Source organism: Ranitomeya imitator, chromosome 7 (assembly GCF_032444005.1).
Source record: "Ranitomeya imitator isolate aRanImi1 chromosome 7, aRanImi1.pri, whole genome shotgun sequence".
Lineage (NCBI taxonomy): Eukaryota > Metazoa > Chordata > Amphibia > Anura > Dendrobatidae > Ranitomeya > Ranitomeya imitator.
This window is the reverse complement of record NC_091288.1, coordinates 226,232,623-226,250,750: the sequence shown is the minus strand read 5'-3', so window position 1 is coordinate 226,250,750 and position 18,128 is coordinate 226,232,623. Positions and strand designations below refer to the sequence as shown.

General features: G+C 56.2%; 1 protein-coding gene across 2 annotated transcripts in view; it reads right to left on the bottom strand.

Moving 5' to 3' along the window:
• Positions 1-631: 631 nt before the first annotated feature.
• Positions 632-18,128, bottom strand: part of PUS3 (pseudouridine synthase 3) — a 44,199-nt gene continuing 26,702 nt past the window's right edge. For both annotated transcript variants that reach the window (XM_069735261.1, XM_069735262.1), the window contains exons 4-5: positions 4,576-4,760; positions 632-1,223 (exon numbers count right to left, since the gene is read on the bottom strand). In XM_069735261.1, coding sequence (XP_069591362.1) covers positions 871-1,223; positions 4,576-4,760 — 538 coding nt within the window. In that variant the 3' untranslated portion in view covers positions 632-870. The remainder of the gene's footprint in view (positions 1,224-4,575; positions 4,761-18,128) is intronic.

The window sequence follows — 18,128 nt, the reverse complement described above, 5'->3', positions numbered from 1 at the left end:
ATGCAGTGAATCCCCCCCGCATTACCGAGACCACCGGATGCAGTGAATCCCCCCCCCAGCATTACCAAGGCCACCGGATGCAGTGAATCCCCCCCCCAGCATTACCGAGGCCACCGGATGCAGTGAATCCCCCTCTCCCCAGCATTACAGAGACCACCGGATGCAGTGAATCCCCCTCCCCCCCAGCATTACCGAGGCCACCGGATGCAGTGAATCCCCTCCCCCCCAGCATTACCGAGGCCACTGGATGCAGTGAATCCCATCCCCCCAGCATTACCGAGGCCACCGGATGCAGTGAATCCCCCTCCCCCCAGCATTACCGAGGCCACCGGATGCAGTGAATCCCATCCCCCCCAGCATTACCGAGACCACCGGATGCAGTGAATCCCCTCCCCCCAGCATTACCAAGGCCACCGGATGCAGTGAATCCCCCTCCCCCCCAGCATTACCGAGGCCACCGGATGCAGTGAATCCCCTCCCCCCAGCATTACAGAGACCACCGGATGCAGTGAATCCCCCTCCCCCCCAGCATTACCGAGGCCACTGGATGCAGTGAATCCCATCCCCCCCAGCATTACCGAGGCCACCGGATGCAGTGAATCCCCTCCCCCACACTGATGACATCACAAGCTTCGACTTCTCATCAATTTATTAAAACAAATGAAGTAACAAGAAAATTATTATTTCATGAAAAAAGAGAAAAGATGGCGGAGCTCAGACTGCAGCCAATCACAGTCCACGGATGGACGTAGGACAAGGGGGATCTGAGTGGAGGAGACTGCACCCCCCTCAGTATTGACATGAATGAGGCTGCAATACTGGACACCACGGAGGGGGGCGCTGGTCAGCAAGTGAAGCTCAGCCGCCCCTTTAGGGGTCAGAGGTAGAAGAGGCGGTCGCAGGCTCCTCTCCCAGGCGAGACTTCTTGGCACTGGGCCCCGGCGGGCTCTCTGCGACACTCAGAGCTTCGCCCTCCCGGGAGGATTCACACTTGGGCTCCTGGGCTCCTGTCTGCTCCCGCTCATCATTAGCTTCCTGTCTGACACCTGGGGGCGCTGTAATCCTTCCGCGCCGCACATAATGCTGCACACGATCCTCCAGGGCTTGACAGACACTTCTCTTCATCAGAGGGGTATAGGTGCGAGCGCTGACCCCTTCCACCAGGCCATTACTATGGGCCGCCACCTCGGCTTCACACTGGCTCCACGGGACGCATCCCTCACCTGTGGGGTCACAGACACCCAGATAATCATGGAGGGCAACATGTGCTGAATTACAAGAGCAAATGACGCTAATAATCATGAGATCACTAGATGGTCCAGTGGGACAAAAGTCTTCTAGGATCCAAGTAGGACTGTAAAAAAACCTGTTCTACGCTACAAGAGAGCGCATCTAAGGAGAGGCGTAAGATGAGCAATAAAAGGACAGTATTTTATGAGAAATAATTTAAAGGACAACGTTAAAAAAGTGCCAATATTGTGCAAGGTGACGAGCCAAAGAAAGTGGCACCACGACTCCCCTGACGAAGGCACACTGCCGAAACGCGCGTAGGGGAAGTGGCACCACAGATGGCAGGTGAGATGTAATGCTAATAAACAACGTAGTCAAAGACTGAAAATACAAAAATAAGGAGCAACATCAATAAAACTTGTATCCAGAGACTAGAAGGCAGGCACTTTATTCCCATAACCCTCAAAATTACGTCTAAAGACAATACACTATATGATTATTTCTAGTCGCTGCATACAAGTTTTATTGATGCTGCTTTTTATTTTTGTATTTTCAGTCTTTGACTACGTTGTTTATTAGCATTACATCTCACCTGCCATCTGTCGTGCCACTTCCCCTACGCGCGTTTCGGCGGTTTGCCTTCGTCAGGGGAGTCGTGGTACCACTTACTTTCTTTGGCTCATCACCTTGCACTATATTGGCACTTTAACATTGTTTGTCCTTTAAATTATTTCTTATAAATATTGTAATTTTATTGTTCATCTTACGCCTCTCCTTATATGCACTCTCTGAGTTACCTCCTGTATTACACTCCAGAGCTGCACTCACTATTCTGCTGGTGCAGTCACTGTGTACATACATTACATTACATTACTGATCCTGAGTTACATCCTGTATTATACTCCAGAGCTGCACTCACTATTCTGCTGGTGCAGTCACTGTGTACATACATTACATTACTGATCCTGAGTTACATCCTGTATTATACTCCAGAGCTGCACTCACTATTCTGCTGGTGCAGTCACTGTGTACATACATTACTGATCCTGAGTTACATCCTGTATTATACCCCAGAGCTGCACTCACGATTCTGTTGGTGCAGTCACTGTGTATATACATTACATTACTGATCCTGAGTTACATCCTGTATTATACCCCAGAGCTGCACTCACTATTCTGCTGGTGCAGTCACTGTGTACATACATTACATTACTGATCCCGAGTTACATCATGTATTATACTCCAGAGCTGCACTCACTATTCTGCTGGTGCAGTCACTGTGTACATACATACATTACTGATCCTGAGTTACATCCTGTATTATACTCCAGAGCTGCACTCACTATTCTGCTGGTGCAGTCACTGTGTACATACATTACATTACTGATCCTGAGTTACATCATGTATTATACTCCAGAGCTGCACTCACTATTCTGCTGGTGCAGTCACTGTGTACATACATTACATTACTGATCCCGAGTTACATCATGTATTATACTCCAGAGCTGCACTCACTATTCTGCTGGTGCAGTCACTGTGTACATACATACATTACTGATCCTGAGTTACATCCTGTATTATACTCCAGAGCTGCACTCACTATTCTGCTGGTGCAGTCACTGTGTACATACATTACATTACTGATCCTGAGTTACATCATGTATTATACTCCAGAGCTGCACTCACTATTCTGCTGGTGCAGTCACTGTGTACATACATTACATTACTGATCCTGAGTTACCTCCTGTATTATACTCCAGAGCTGCACTCACTATTCGGCTGGTGCAGTCACTGTGTACATACATTACATTACTGATCCTGAGTTACATCCTGTATTATACTCCAGAGCTGCACTCACTATTCTGCTGGTGCAGTCACTGTGTACATACATTACATTACTGATCCTGAGTTACATCCTGTATTATACTCCAGAGCTGCACTCACTATTCTGCTGGTGCAGTCACTGTGCACATACATTACATTACTGATCCTGAGTTACCTCCTGTATTATACCCCAGAGCTGCACTCACTATTCTGCTGGTGCAGTCACTGTGTGCATACATTACATTACTGATCCTGAGTTACCTCCTGTATTATACCCCAGAGCTGCACTCACTATTCTGCTGGTGCAATCACTGTGTACATACATTACATTACTGATCCTGAGTTACATCCTGTATTATACTCCAGAGCTGCACTCACTATTCTGCTGGTGCAGTCACTGTGTACATACATTACTGATCCTGAGTCACATCCTGTATTATACTCCAGAGCTGCACTCACTATTCTGCTGGTGCAGTCACTGTGTACATACATTACATTACTGATCCTGAGTTACCTTCTGTATTATACTCCAGAGCTGCACTCACTATTCTGCTGGTGCAGTCACTGTGTACATACATTACTGATCCTGAGTTACCTTCTGTATTATACTCCAGAGCTGCACTCACTATTCTGCTGGTGCAGTCACTGTGTACATACATTACTGATCCTGAGTCACATCCTGTATTATACTCCAGAGCTGCACTCACTATTCTGCTGGTGCAGTCACTGTGTACATACATTACATTACTGATCCTGAGTTACCTCCTGTATTATACCCCAGAGCTGCACTCACTATTCTGCTGGTGCAGTCACTGTGTACATACATTACATTACTGATCCTGAGTTACATCCTGTATTATACTCCAGAGCTGCACTCACTATTCTGCTGGTGCAGTCACTGTGTACATACATTACATTACTGATCCTGAGTTACCTCCTGTATTATACCCCAGAGCTGCACTCACTATTCTGCTGGTGCAGTCACTGTGTACATACATTACATTACTGATCCTGAGTTACATCCTGTATTATACTCCAGAGCTGCACTCACTATTCTGCTGGTGCAGTCACTGTGAACATACATTACATTACTGATCCTGAGTCACCTCCTGTATTATACCCCAGAGCTGCACTCACTATTCTGCTGGTGCAGTCACTGTGTACATACATTATATTACTGATCCTGAGTTACATCCTGTATTATACCCCAGAGCTGCACTCACTATTCTGCTGGTGCAGTCACTGTGAACATACATTACATTACTGATCCTGAGTTACCTCCTGTATTATACCCCAGAGCTGCACTCACTATTCTGCTGGTGCAGTCACTGTGTACATACATTACATTACTGATCCTGAGTTACCTCCTGTATTATACCCCAGAGCTGCACTCACTATTCTGCTGGTGCAGTCACTGTGTACATACATTACATTACTCATACTGAGTTACCTCCTGTATTATACTCCAGAGCTGCGCTCACTATTACGTGGGCTGGTAAACACACAACAGCCCTTGATTACCAGAGCTGATCTTCATGGCATCTAGACCATATAACGCCATGCGCAGGATGTGGCTCTTCACGGCTTCCCGAGTCCACAGACGCTGAAGATGTGACACCGTGACGGACTGTAAATCCTTCTCACTGATCCAGTGAACGCCATCAAACTCACAGTCATATAAGACCAGAGGGAACTCCACCGCCATACTGCCACAAGACAGGAGGAAGAGGTTACAGGGCGGACATCAGACATTACCGTGCCCCCCGACCACACAGGATGACCCCGCACTGCACTATGGCAGACATCAGACATTACTGCCTCCCGACCACACAGGATGACCCCGCACTGCACTATGGGGGACATCAGACATTACCGTGCCCCCCCGACCACACAGGATGACCCCGCACTGCACTATGGCGGACATCAGACATTACTGTGCCCCCCGACCACACAGGATGACCCCGCACTGCACTATGGGGGACATCAGACATTACCGTGCCCCCCGACCACACAGGATGACCCAGCACTGCACTATGGGGGACATCAGACATTACCGTGCCCCCCGACCACACAGGATGACCCCGCACTGCACTATGGTGGACATCAGACATTACCGTGCCCCCCGACCACACAGGATGACCCCGCACTGCACTATGGTGGACATCAGACATTACCGTGCCCCCCCGACCACACAGGATGACCCCACACTGCACTATGGTGGACATCAGACATTACCGTGCCCCCCGACCACACAGGATGACCCCGCACTGCACTATGGTGGACATCAGACATTACCGTGCCCCCCTGACCACACAGGATGACCCCGCACTGCACTATGGGGGACATCAGACATTACCGTGCCCCCCGACCACACAGGATGACCCAGCACTGCACTATGGGGGACATCAGACATTACCGTGCCCCCCGACCACACAGGATGACCCCGCACTGCACTATGGTGGACATCAGACATTACCGTGCCCCCCGACCACACAGGATGACCCCGCACTGCACTATGGTGGACAGACATTACCGTGCTCCCTGACCACACAGGATGACCCCGCACTGCACTATGGGGGACATCAGACATTACCGTGCCCCCCCGACCACACAGGATGACTCCGCACTGCACTATGGTGGACATCAGACATTACCGTGCCCCCCCAACCACACAGGATGACCCCGCACTGCAATATGGGGGACATCAGACATTACTGTGCTCCCCGACCACACAGGATGACCCCACACTGCACTATGGGGGACATCAGACATTACCGTGCCCCCCGACCACACAGGATGACCCAGCACTGCACTATGGGGGACATCAGACATTACCGTGCCCCCCGACCACACAGGATGACCCCGCACTGCACTATGGTGGACAGACATTACCGTGCTCCCCGACCACACAGGATGACCCCGCACTGCACTATGGTGGACATCAGACATTACCGTGCCCCCCGACCACACAGGATGACCCCGCACTGCACTATGGTGGACAGACATTACCGTGCTCCCTGACCACACAGGATGACCCCGCACTGCACTATGGTGGACATCAGACATTACCGTGCCCCCCGACCAAACAGGATGACTCCGCACTGCACTATGGTGGACATCAGACATTACCGTGCCCCCCGACCACACAGGATGACCCCGCACTGCACTATGGGGGACATCAGACATTACCGTGCCCCCCCCGACCACACAGGATGACCCCGCACTGCACTATGGTGGACATCAGACATTACCGTGCCCCCCGACCACACAGGATGACTCCGCACTGCACTATGGTGGACATCAGACATTACCGTGCCCCCCGACTAAACAGGATGACTCCGCACTATGGTGGACATCAGACATTACCGTGCCCCCCGACCACACAGGATGACCCCGCACTGCACTATGGTGGACATCAGACATTACCGTGCCCCCCGACCACACAGGATGACTCCGCACTGCACTATGGGGGACATCAGACATTACCGTGCCCCCCCCCGACCACATAGGATGACCCCGCACTGCACTATGGGGGACATCAGACATTACCGTGCCCCCCGACCACACAGGATGACCCCGCACTGCACTCTGGCGGACATCACACATTACCGTGCCCCCCGACCACACAGGATGACCCCGCACTGCACTATGGTGGACATCAGACATTACCGTGCCCCCCGACCAAACAGGATGACCCCGCACTGCACTATGGGGGACATCAGACATTACTGTGCTCCCCTGACCACACAGGATGACCCCGCACTGCACTATGGAGGACATCAGACATTACCGTGCCCCCCGACCAAACAGGATGACTCCGCACTGCACTATGGTGGACATCAGACATTACCGTGCCCCCCCGACCACACAGGATGACCCCGCACTGCACTCTGGCGGACATCAGACATTACCGTGCTCCCCTGACCACACAGGATGACCCCACACTGCACTATGGGGGACATCAGACATTACCGTGACCCCCCGACCAAACAGGATGACCCCACACTGCACTATGGGGGACATCAGACATTACCGTGCCCCCCCCCCGACCAAACAGGATGACTCCGCACTGCACTATGGTGGACATCAGACATTACCGTGCCCCCCGACCACACAGGATGACCCCGCACTGCACTATGGTGGACATCAGACATTACCGTGCCCCCCCCCCCCGACCACACAGGATGACCCCACACTGCACTATGGGGGACATCAGACATTACCGTGCCCCCCCGACCACACAGGATGACTCTGCACTGCACTATGGGGGACATCAGACATTATCGTGCTCCCCGACCAAACAGGATGACCCCACACTGCACTATGGGGGACATCAGACATTACCGTGCCCCCTGACCACACAGGATGACTCCGCACTGCACTATGGTGGACATCAGACATTACCGTGCCCCCCTGACCACACAGGATGACCCCGCACTGCACTCTGGCGGACATCAGACATTACCGTGCTCCCCTGACCACACAGGATGACCCCACACTGCACTATGGTGGACATCAGATATTACCGTGACCCCCGACCACACAGGATGACCCCGCACTGCACTATGGGGGACATCAGACATTACCGTGCCCCCCCAACCACACAGGATGACTCCGCACTGCACTATGGGGGACATCAGACATTACTGTGCTCCCCGACCACACAGGATGACCCCACACTGCACTATGGGGGACATCAGACATTACCGTGCCCCCCGACCACACAGGATGACTCCGCACTGCACTATGGGGGACATCAGACATTACTGTGCTCCCCGACCACACAGGATGACCCCACACTGCACTATGGGGGACATCAGACAATACCGTGCCCCACCGACCAAACAGGATGACCCCGCACTGCACTATGGGGGACATCAGACATTACCGTGCCCCCCCAACCACACAGGATGACTCCGCACTGCACTATGGGGGACATCAGACATTACTGTGCTCCCCGACCACACAGGATGACCCCACACTGCACTATGGGGGACATCAGACAATACCGTGCCCCACCGACCAAACAGGATGACCCCGCACTGCACTATGGCAGACATCAGACATTACCGTGCCCCCCGACCACACAGGATGACCCCGCACTGCACTATGGTGGACATCAGACATTACCGTGCCCCCCGACCACACAGGATGACGCCGCACTGCACTATGGTGGACATCAGACATTACCGTGCCCCCCCGACCACACAGGATGACCCCGCACTGCACTATGGTGGACATCAGACATTACCGTGCCCCACCGACCACACAGGATGACTCTGCACTGCACTATGGGGGACATCAGACATAACCGTGCCCCCGACCACACAGGATGACCCCGCACTGCACTATGGCAGACATCAGACATTACCGTGCCCCCCCGACCACACAGGATGACCCCGCACTGCACTATGGTGGACATCAGACATTACCGTGCCCCCCGACCACACAGGATGACCCCGCACTGCACTATGGAGGACATCAGTCATTACCATGCCCCCCCGACCACACAGGATGACCCCGCACTGCACTATGGTGGACATCAGACATTACCGTGCCCCCCCGACCACACAGGATGACCCCGCACTGCACTATGGTGGACATCAGACATTACCGTGCTCCCCTGACCACACAGGATGACCCCACACTGCACTATGGTGGACATCAGACATTACCGTGCCCCCTCCCCCCCCGACCAAACAGGATGATTCCGCACTGCACTATGGTGGACATCAGACATTACCGTGCCCCCCGACCAAACAGGATGACCCCGCACTGCACTCTGGCGGACATCACACATTACCGTGCCCCCCGACCACACAGGATGACCCCGCACTGCACTCTGGCGGACATCACACATTACCGTGCCCCCCGACCACACAGGATGACCCCGCACTGCACTATGGGGGACATCAGACATTACCGTGACCCCCCCGACCAAACAGGATGACCCCACACTGCACTATGGGGGACATCAGACATTACCGTGCCCCCCCGACCAAACAGGATGACTCCGCACTGCACTATGGTGGACATCAGACATTATCGTGCCCCCCGACCACACAGGATGACCCCGCACTGCACTATGGTGGACATCAGACATTACCGTGCCCCCCGACCACACAGGATGACTCCGCACTGCACTATGGTGGACATCAGACATTACCGTGCCCCCCGACCACACAGGATGACCCCACACTGCACTATGGTGGACATCAGACATTACCGTGCCCACCCCCCCCCCCCCCCGACCAAACAGGATGACCCCGCACTGAACTATGGTGGACATCAGACATTACCGTGCCCCCCGACCACACAGGATGACTCCGCACTGCACTATGGTGGACAGACATTACCGTGCTCCCCGACCACACAGGATGACCCCGCACTGCACTATGGTGGACATCAGACATTACCGTGCCCCCCGACCACACAGGATGACTCCGCACTGCACTATGGTGGACAGACATTACCGTGCTCCCCGACCACACAGGATGACCCCGCACTGCACTATGGTGGACATCAGACATTACCGTGCCCCCCGACCACACAGGATGACTCCGCACTGCACTATGGGGGACATCAGATATTACCGTGCCCCCCGACCACACAGGATGACCCCGCACTGCACTATGGTGGACATCAGACATTACCGTGCCCCCCGACCACACAGGACGACCCCGCACTGCACTATGGTGGACATCAGACATTACCGTGCCCCCCGACCACACAGGATGACTCCGCACTGCACTATGGTGGACATCAGACATTACCGTGCCCCCCGACCACACAGGATGACCCCGCACTGCACTATGGTGGACATCAGACATTACCGTGCCCCCCCGACCACACAGGATGACTCCGCACTGCACTATGGGGGACATCAGACATTACCGTGCCCCCCAACCACACAGGATGACTCCGCACTGCACTATGGTGGACAGACATTACCGTGCTCCCCGACCACACAGGATGACCCCGCACTGCACTATGGTGGACATCAGACATTACCGTGCCCCCCGACCAAACAGGATGACCCCGCACTGCACTATGGTGGACATCAGACATTACCGTGCCCCCCGACCACACAGGATGACTCCGCACTATGGTGGACATCAGACATTACCGTGCCCCCCGACCACACAGGATGACCCCGCACTGCACTATGGTGGACATCAGACATTACCGTGCCCCCCGACCACACAGGATGACCCCGCACTGCACTATGGTGGACATCAGACATTACCGTGCCCCCCGACCACACAGGATGACTCCGCACTATGGTGGACATCAGACATTACCGTGCTCCCCGACCACACAGGATGACTCCGCACTGCACTATGGTGGACATCAGACATTACCGTGCCCCCCGACCACACAGGATGACCCCGCACTGCACTATGGTGGACATCAGACATTACCGTGCCCCCCGACCACACAGGATGACCCCGCACTGCACTATGGTGGACATCAGATATTACCGTGCCCCCCGACCACACAGGATGACCCCGCACTGCACTATGGTGGACATCAGATATTACCGTGCCCCCCCGACCACACAGGATGACCCCGCACTGCACTATGGTGGACATCAGACATTACCGTGCCCCCCGACCACACAGGATGACTCCGCACTGCACTATGGTGGACATCAGACATTGCCGTGCCCCCCGACCAAACAGGATGACTCCGCACTGCACTATGGTGGACATCAGACATTACCGTGCCCCCCGACCACACAGGATGACTCCACACTGCACTATGGGGGACATCAGACATTACCGTGCCCCCCCCGACCACATAGGATGACCCCGCACTGCACTATGGGGGACATCAGACATTACCGTGCCCCCCGACCACACAGGATGACCCCGCACTGCACTCTGGCGGACATCAGACATTACCGTGCCCCCCCGACCACACAGGATGACCCCGCACTGCACTCTGGCGGACATCAGACATTACCGTGCTCCCCTGACCACACAGGATGACCCCGCACTGCACTATGGTGGACATCAGACATTACCGTGCCCCCTCCCCCCCCCCCCCCCGACCAAACAGGATGATTCCGCACTGCACTATGGTGGACATCAGACATTACCGTGCCCCCCGACCAAACAGGATGACTCCGCACTGCACTATGGTGGACATCAGGCATTACCGTGCCCCCCGACCACACAGGATGACCCCGCACTGCACTATGGTGGACATCAGACATTACCGTGCCCCCCCGACCACACAGGATGACTCCGCACTGCACTATGGTGGACATCAGACATTACCGTGCTCCACCGACCAAACAGGATGACTCCGCACTGCACTATGGTGGACATCAGGCATTACCGTGCCCCCCGACCACACAGGATGACCCCGCACTGCACTATGGCAGACATCAGACATTACTGTGCTCCCCTGACCACACAGGATGACCCCGCACTGCACTATGGGGGACATCAGACATTACCGTGCCCCCCCCGACCACACAGGATGACTCCGCACTGCACTATGGCAGACATCAGACATTACTGTGCTCCCCTGACCACACAGGATGACCCCGCACTGCACTATGGGGGACATCAGACATTACCGTGCCCCCCCGACCACACAGGATGACTCCGCACTGCACTATGGGGGACATCAGACATTACCGTGCCCCCCCGACCAAACAGGATGACCCCGCACTGCACTCTGGCGGACATCACACATTACCGTGCCCCCCGACCACACAGGATGACCCCGCACTGCACTATGGGGGACATCAGACATTACCGTGCCCCCCGACCACACAGGATGACTCCGCACTGCACTATGGTGGACATCAGACATTACCGTGCCCCCCGACCACACAGGATGACCCCGCACTGCACTATGGTGGACATCAGACATTACCGTGCCCACCCCCCCCCCCCCCCCCCCCGACCAAACAGGATGACCCCGCACTGAACTATGGTGGACATCAGACATTACCGTGCCCCCCGACCACACAGGATGACTCCGCACTGCACTATGGTGGACAGACATTACCGTGCTCCCCGACCACACAGGATGACCCCGCACTGCACTATGGTGGACATCAGACATTACCGTGCCCCCCGACCACACAGGATGACTCCGCACTGCACTATGGGGGACATCAGATATTACCGTGCCCCCCCACCACACAGGATGACCCCGCACTGCACTATGGTGGACATCAGACATTACCGTGCCCCCCGACCACACAGGACGACCCCGCACTGCACTATGGTGGACATCAGACATTACCGTGCCCCCCGACCACACAGGATGACTCCGCACTGCACTATGGTGGACATCAGACATTACCGTGCCCCCCGACCACACAGGATGACCCCGCACTGCACTATGGTGGACATCAGACATTACCGTGCCCCCGACCACACAGGATGACTCCGCACTGCACTATGGGGGACATCAGACATTACCGTGCCCCCCCGACCACACAGGACGACCCCGCACTGCACTATGGTGGACATCAGACATTACCGTGCCCCCCGACCACACAGGATGACTCCGCACTGCACTATGGTGGACATCAGACATTACCGTGCCCCCCGACCACACAGGATGACCCCGCACTGCACTATGGTGGACATCAGACATTACCGTGCCCCCCCGACCACACAGGATGACTCCGCACTGCACTATGGGGGACATCAGACATTACCGTGCCCCCCAACCACACAGGATGACTCCGCACTGCACTATGGTGGACAGACATTACCGTGCTCCCCGACCACACAGGATGACCCCGCACTGCACTATGGTGGACATCAGACATTACCGTGCCCCCCGACCAAACAGGATGACCCCGCACTGCACTATGGTGGACATCAGACATTACCGTGCCCCCCGACCACACAGGATGACTCCGCACTATGGTGGACATCAGACATTACCGTGCCCCCCGACCACACAGGATGACCCCGCACTGCACTATGGTGGACATCAGACATTACCGTGCCCCCCGACCACACAGGATGACCCCGCACTGCACTATGGTGGACATCAGACATTACCGTGCTCCCCTGACCACACAGGATGACCCCACACTGCACTATGGTGGACATCAGACATTACCGTGCCCCCTCCCCCCCCCGACCAAACAGGATGATTCCGCACTGCACTCTGGCGGACATCACACATTACCGTGCCCCCCGACCACACAGGATGACCCCGCACTGCACTCTGGCGGACATCACACATTACCGTGCCCCCCGACCACACAGGATGACCCCGCACTGCACTCTGGCGGACATCACACATTACCGTGCCCCCCGACCACACAGGATGACCCCGCACTGCACTATGGGGGACATCAGACATTACCGTGCCCCCCGACCAAACAGGATGACCCCGCACTGCACTCTGGCGGACATCACACATTACCGTGCCCCCCGACCACACAGGATGACCCCGCACTGCACTCTGGCGGACATCACACATTACCGTGCCCCCCGACCACACAGGATGACCCCGCACTGCACTATGGGGGACATCAGACATTACCGTGACCCCCCCGACCAAACAGGATGACCCCACACTGCACTATGGGGGACATCAGACATTACCGTGCCCCCCCGACCAAACAGGATGACTCCGCACTGCACTATGGTGGACATCAGACATTATCGTGCCCCCCGACCACACAGGATGACCCCGCACTGCACTATGGTGGACATCAGACATTACCGTGCCCCCCGACCACACAGGATGACTCCGCACTGCACTATGGTGGACATCAGACATTACCGTGCCCCCCGACCACACAGGATGACCCCGCACTGCACTATGGTGGACATCAGACATTACCGTGCCCACCCCCCCCCCCCCCCCCCCCCCGACCAAACAGGATGACCCCGCACTGAACTATGGTGGACATCAGACATTACCGTGCCCCCCGACCACACAGGATGACTCCGCACTGCACTATGGTGGACAGACATTACCGTGCTCCCCGACCACACAGGATGACCCCGCACTGCACTATGGTGGACATCAGACATTACCGTGCCCCCCGACCACACAGGATGACTCCGCACTGCACTATGGGGGACATCAGATATTACCGTGCCCCCCGACCACACAGGATGACCCCGCACTGCACTATGGTGGACATCAGACATTACCGTGCCCCCCGACCACACAGGACGACCCCGCACTGCACTATGGTGGACATCAGACATTACCGTGCCCCCCGACCACACAGGATGACTCCGCACTGCACTATGGTGGACATCAGACATTACCGTGCCCCCCGACCACACAGGATGACCCCGCACTGCACTATGGTGGACATCAGACATTACCGTGCCCCCGACCACACAGGATGACTCCGCACTGCACTATGGGGGACATCAGACATTACCGTGCCCCCCCGACCACACAGGACGACCCCGCACTGCACTATGGTGGACATCAGACATTACCGTGCCCCCCGACCACACAGGATGACTCCGCACTGCACTATGGTGGACATCAGACATTACCGTGCCCCCCGACCACACAGGATGACCCCGCACTGCACTATGGTGGACATCAGACATTACCGTGCCCCCCCGACCACACAGGATGACTCCGCACTGCACTATGGGGGACATCAGACATTACCGTGCCCCCCAACCACACAGGATGACTCCGCACTGCACTATGGTGGACAGACATTACCGTGCTCCCCGACCACACAGGATGACCCCGCACTGCACTATGGTGGACATCAGACATTACCGTGCCCCCCGACCAAACAGGATGACCCCGCACTGCACTATGGTGGACATCAGACATTACCGTGCCCCCCGACCACACAGGATGACTCCGCACTATGGTGGACATCAGACATTACCGTGCCCCCCGACCACACAGGATGACCCCGCACTGCACTATGGTGGACATCAGACATTACCGTGCCCCCCGACCACACAGGATGACCCCGCACTGCACTATGGTGGACATCAGACATTACCGTGCCCCCCGACCACACAGGATGACTCCGCACTATGGTGGACATCAGACATTACCGTGCTCCCCGACCACACAGGATGACCCCGCACTGCACTATGGTGGACATCAGACATTGCCGTGCCCCCCCGACCACACAGGATGACTCCGCACTGCACTATGGTGGACATCAGACATTACCGTGCCCCCCGACCACACAGGATGACCCCGCACTGCACTATGGTGGACATCAGACATTACCGTGCCCCCCGACCACACAGGATGACCCCGCACTGCACTATGGTGGACATCAGATATTACCGTGCCCCCCGACCACACAGGATGACCCCGCACTGCACTATGGTGGACATCAGATATTACCGTGCCCCCCCGACCACACAGGATGACCCCGCACTGCACTATGGTGGACATCAGACATTACCGTGCCCCCCGACCACACAGGATGACTCCGCACTGCACTATGGTGGACATCAGACATTGCCGTGCCCCCCGACCAAACAGGATGACTCCGCACTGCACTATGGTGGACATCAGACATTACCGTGCCCCCCAACCACACAGGATGACTCCACACTGCACTATGGGGGACATCAGACATTACCGTGCCCCCCCCGACCACATAGGATGACCCCGCACTGCACTATGGGGGACATCAGACATTACCGTGCCCCCCGACCACACAGGATGACCCCGCACTGCACTCTGGCGGACATCAGACATTACCGTGCCCCCCCGACCACACAGGATGACCCCGCACTGCACTCTGGCGGACATCAGACATTACCGTGCTCCCCTGACCACACAGGATGACTCCGCACTGCACTATGGGGGACATCAGATATTACCGTGCCCCCTCCCCCCCCCCCCCCCGACCAAACAGGATGATTCCGCACTGCACTATGGTGGACATCAGACATTACCGTGCCCCCCGACCAAACAGGATGACCCCGCACTGCACTATGGTGGACATCAGATATTACCGTGCCCCCCGACCACACAGGACGACCCCGCACTGCACTCTGGCGGACATCAGACATTACCGTGCCCCCCGACCACACAGGATGACCCCGCACTGCACTATGGGGGACATCAGACATTACCGTGACCCCCCCGACCAAACAGGATGACCCCACACTGCACTATGGGGGACATCAGACATTACCGTGCCCCCCCCGACCAAACAGGATGACTCCGCACTGCACTATGGTGGACATCAGACATTACCGTGCCCCCCGACCACACAGGATGACCCCGCACTGCACTATGGTGGACATCAGACATTACTGTGCTCCCCGACCACACAGGATGACTCCGCACTGCACTATGGTGGACATCAGACATTACCGTGCCCCCCGACCACACAGGATGACCCCGCACTGCACTATGGTGGACATCAGACATTACCGTGCCCCCCGACCACACAGGATGACTCCGCACTGCACTATGGTGGACATCAGACATTACCGTGCCCTCCCGACCACACAGGATGACTCCGCACTGCACTATGGTGGACATCAGACATTACCGTGCCCCCCGACCACACAGGATGACCCCGCACTGCACTATGGTGGACATCAGACATTACTGTGCTCCCCGACCACACAGGATGACTCCGCACTGCACTATGGTGGACATCAGACATTACCGTGCCCCCCGACCACACAGGATGACCCCGCACTGCACTATGGTGGACATCAGACATTACCGTGCCCCCCGACCACACAGGATGACTCCGCACTGCACTATGGTGGACATCAGACATTACCGTGCCCCCCGACCACACAGGATGACCCCGCACTGCACTATGGTGGACATCAGACATTACCGTGCCCCCCGACCACACAGGATGACCCCGCACTGCACTATGGTGGACATCAGACATTACTGTGCTCCCCTGACCACACAGGATGACCCCGCACTGCACTATGGAGGACATCAGACATTACCGTGCCCCCCGACCAAACAGGATGACTCCGCACTGCACTATGGTGGACATCAGGCATTACCGTGCCCCCCGACCACACAGGATGACCCCGCACTGCACTATGGTGGACATCAGACATTACCGTGCCCCCCCGACCACACAGGATGACCCCGCACTGCACTCTGGCGGACATTAGACATTACCGTGCCCCCCCAACCACACAGGATGACTCCGCACTGCACTATGGGGGACATCAGACAATACCGTGCTCCCCTGACCAAACAGGATGACCCCGCACTGCACTATGGTGGACATCAGACATTACTGTGCTCCCCCGACCACACAGGATGACTCCGCACTGCACTATGGCAGACATCACACATTACTGTGCTCCCCTGACCACACAGGATGACCCCGCACTGCACTATGGGGGACATCAGACATTACCGTGCCCCCCCGACCACACAGGATGACTCCGCACTGCACTATGGGGGACATCAGACAATACCGTGCCCCACCGACCAAACAAGATGACCCCGCACTGCACTATGGCAGACATCAGACATTACCGTGCCCCCCCGACCACACAGGATGACCCCGCACTGCACTATGGTGGACATCAGACATTACTGTGCTCCCCGACCACACAGGATGACTCCGCACTGCACTATGGCAGACATCAGACATTACTGTGCTCCCCTGACCACACAGGATGACCCCGCACTGCACTATGGGGGACATCAGACATTACCGTGCCCCCCCGACCACACAGGATGACTCCGCACTGCACTATGGGGGACATCAGACAATACCGTGCCCCACCGACCAAACAGGATGACCCCGCACTGCACTATGGCAGACATCAGACATTACCGTGCCCCCCCGACCACACAGGATGACCCCGCACTGCACTATGGTGGACATCAGACATTACCGTGCCCCCCGACCACACAGGATGACTCCGCACTGCACTATGGTGGACATCAGACATTACCGTGCCCCCCGACCACACAGGATGACCCCGCACTGCACTATGGTGGACATCAGACATTACCATGCCCCCCGACCACACAGGATGACTCCGCACTGCACTATGGGGGACATCAGACATTACCGTGCCCCCCCGACCACACAGGATGACCCCGCACTGCACTATGGTGGACATCAGACATTA